The sequence below is a fragment of the Verticillium alfalfae genome, genomic scaffold, assembly GCF_000150825.1.
Source record: "Verticillium alfalfae VaMs.102 supercont1.8 genomic scaffold, whole genome shotgun sequence".
In the NCBI taxonomy this organism is placed as follows: domain Eukaryota; kingdom Fungi; phylum Ascomycota; class Sordariomycetes; order Glomerellales; family Plectosphaerellaceae; genus Verticillium; species Verticillium alfalfae.
Window position 1 is genome coordinate 392420 of NW_003315031.1, and position 1621 is coordinate 394040.

The following is a 1621-nucleotide window of genomic DNA, read 5'->3' on the forward strand; positions in this document are numbered from 1 at the left end:
CGAGATCGCCGCCAAGGAGGGTGACCTTTCGGGCATGAAGGGCATGATCATGGGCTAGATGTGTACATCAGCTCAGGTTCAGGAAATTAACCTCCTCGACACCACGAAGCCTCTTCCTTTGTCTACGGAGGCTTCGGGCCGCCGCGTGAGAGACCCGGCGGGCCCATTGTGTAATATCAAGGAAAGATAAAAAAGAAGTCATATTGAGTCTTTTCATTTATGGCGTCACTTTACTACTGCCTCGATCGAAAAAAAATGAGCTTCGAGGTACAAGGGTCCCCAGAGGTGGCGGCATCGCTTGCGCATCGGCAGCGAGCATGATGTTTTTGGTCCTGACAGTCTCGACGCGTGAGGAGACTGGCGGGAGTGTACCAAAGAAAGGTGTATGCAATCAAATTTTAAGCGCATTGGCCTGATCGTGTCTGTGATTTTTGTGTCGTGCACCGCGTTTCTGTTGTCTGGTAGATGCAAGTTGGGCCATCCCCGAATGACCAATGAGGAGTGTAAAAAGGACACTGCGATGAGTGAACGCTCAACGAGCTGTCTCCCACCACCCTAAACCCTTCGAACCGCTTCTTGGAATCCGTACAGCAGTCAGAACCGTATCTCGCGGAACAGCGGATCATCTGGCTCGTGTCGGGGTCAATGAGGCCGACTCGATCGCGATCGGTCGATGGTGTGAGCCACCCATCCGCAGAAGGGCATGTATGTTCATATTGAAATATCCATATTTACCGCGAGTCTAGCATCGGACGCGTCTTTTGCGTGAGTAGACCCATACACAAGGAGACCCATACACAAGGAGAAATCCCCATCCCTTGGGCCCAGAGACAAGACAAGGGAAACCCGCGCCCCGATCGGCGCGCGCGTCGTCCCTGGAATGGGCTGTGACATGCCAGCGGGTCGCGGCGTCCCTCTCCATGTACCTCTCCTCCAACCCCCCCCCCCAGAGTCGGCCATCGACAGTAGGGTTCGTGCGACACTGCCACGACCAATCGGCCGTTTAGCGATTTGGCAGGAGCGGATACTGCATCAAATCGGACGAGCGTGATGGTCGTGGGAGGGCCGGTTGCTGCATATATCGCCCGTCACTTGACCGGGGCTTTTAGTGGAGTCGGCTGCTACCCTATATTCCGAGCGAGACGCTGTTGGAAGTCTTCCCAGAAGAGACAGACGAACTACAGCGTTGTAGGGTCGATCAGAGTTTCTGTCAGTGTCTCACCGCTGCGGTGCTCTATGCACAGCACAGGGAACAGCAGAGGTTTGGCTTGCGTGCCCCTTCCATTCTCCTCCCCGCAGGGCCGAGTGGGCGGCGCGCGCGCGCGGACCGAGACAGGCGCATGCCCGGATGCCTTCGATTCTGTGGTGGGTGACACCGCAGGGGGCGGGTGGGCGGGTGTCAAACTGTTTTCTTTCGTGCTTGGTTCCGATGCTGTGCTACTGATACTGTGGCTGCTCAGCTGCTCATTTGGTTCTCTGGAGAGTCAGCAGCATCTGACATGGGAGGGCCCCTTGGCCCAAATGGGGTTTCGTTGGCGAAGCTGTTGCTGGGGGGGCGGTGCCCGGGTCTTCGGGAGGGGGACCCGGGGTTATTCTGATTCTGATCCGAAGGGGATGGATG

At 56.7% G+C, this 1621-nt stretch overlaps 1 protein-coding gene across 1 annotated transcript in view; it reads left to right on the plus strand.

The window, feature by feature from the left end:
- The window catches only part of VDBG_06543 (transport protein SEC61 subunit alpha), a gene marked incomplete at both ends in the record, with an annotated part of 1759 nt that extends 1610 nt beyond the window's left edge, over nt 1-149 (plus strand). Inside the window, one exon of the mRNA XM_003002935.1 lies at nt 77-149. Coding sequence (XP_003002981.1) covers nt 77-149 — 73 coding nt within the window. The remainder of the gene's footprint in view (nt 1-76) is intronic.
- Between the last annotated feature and the right edge of the window lie 1472 nt (nt 150-1621).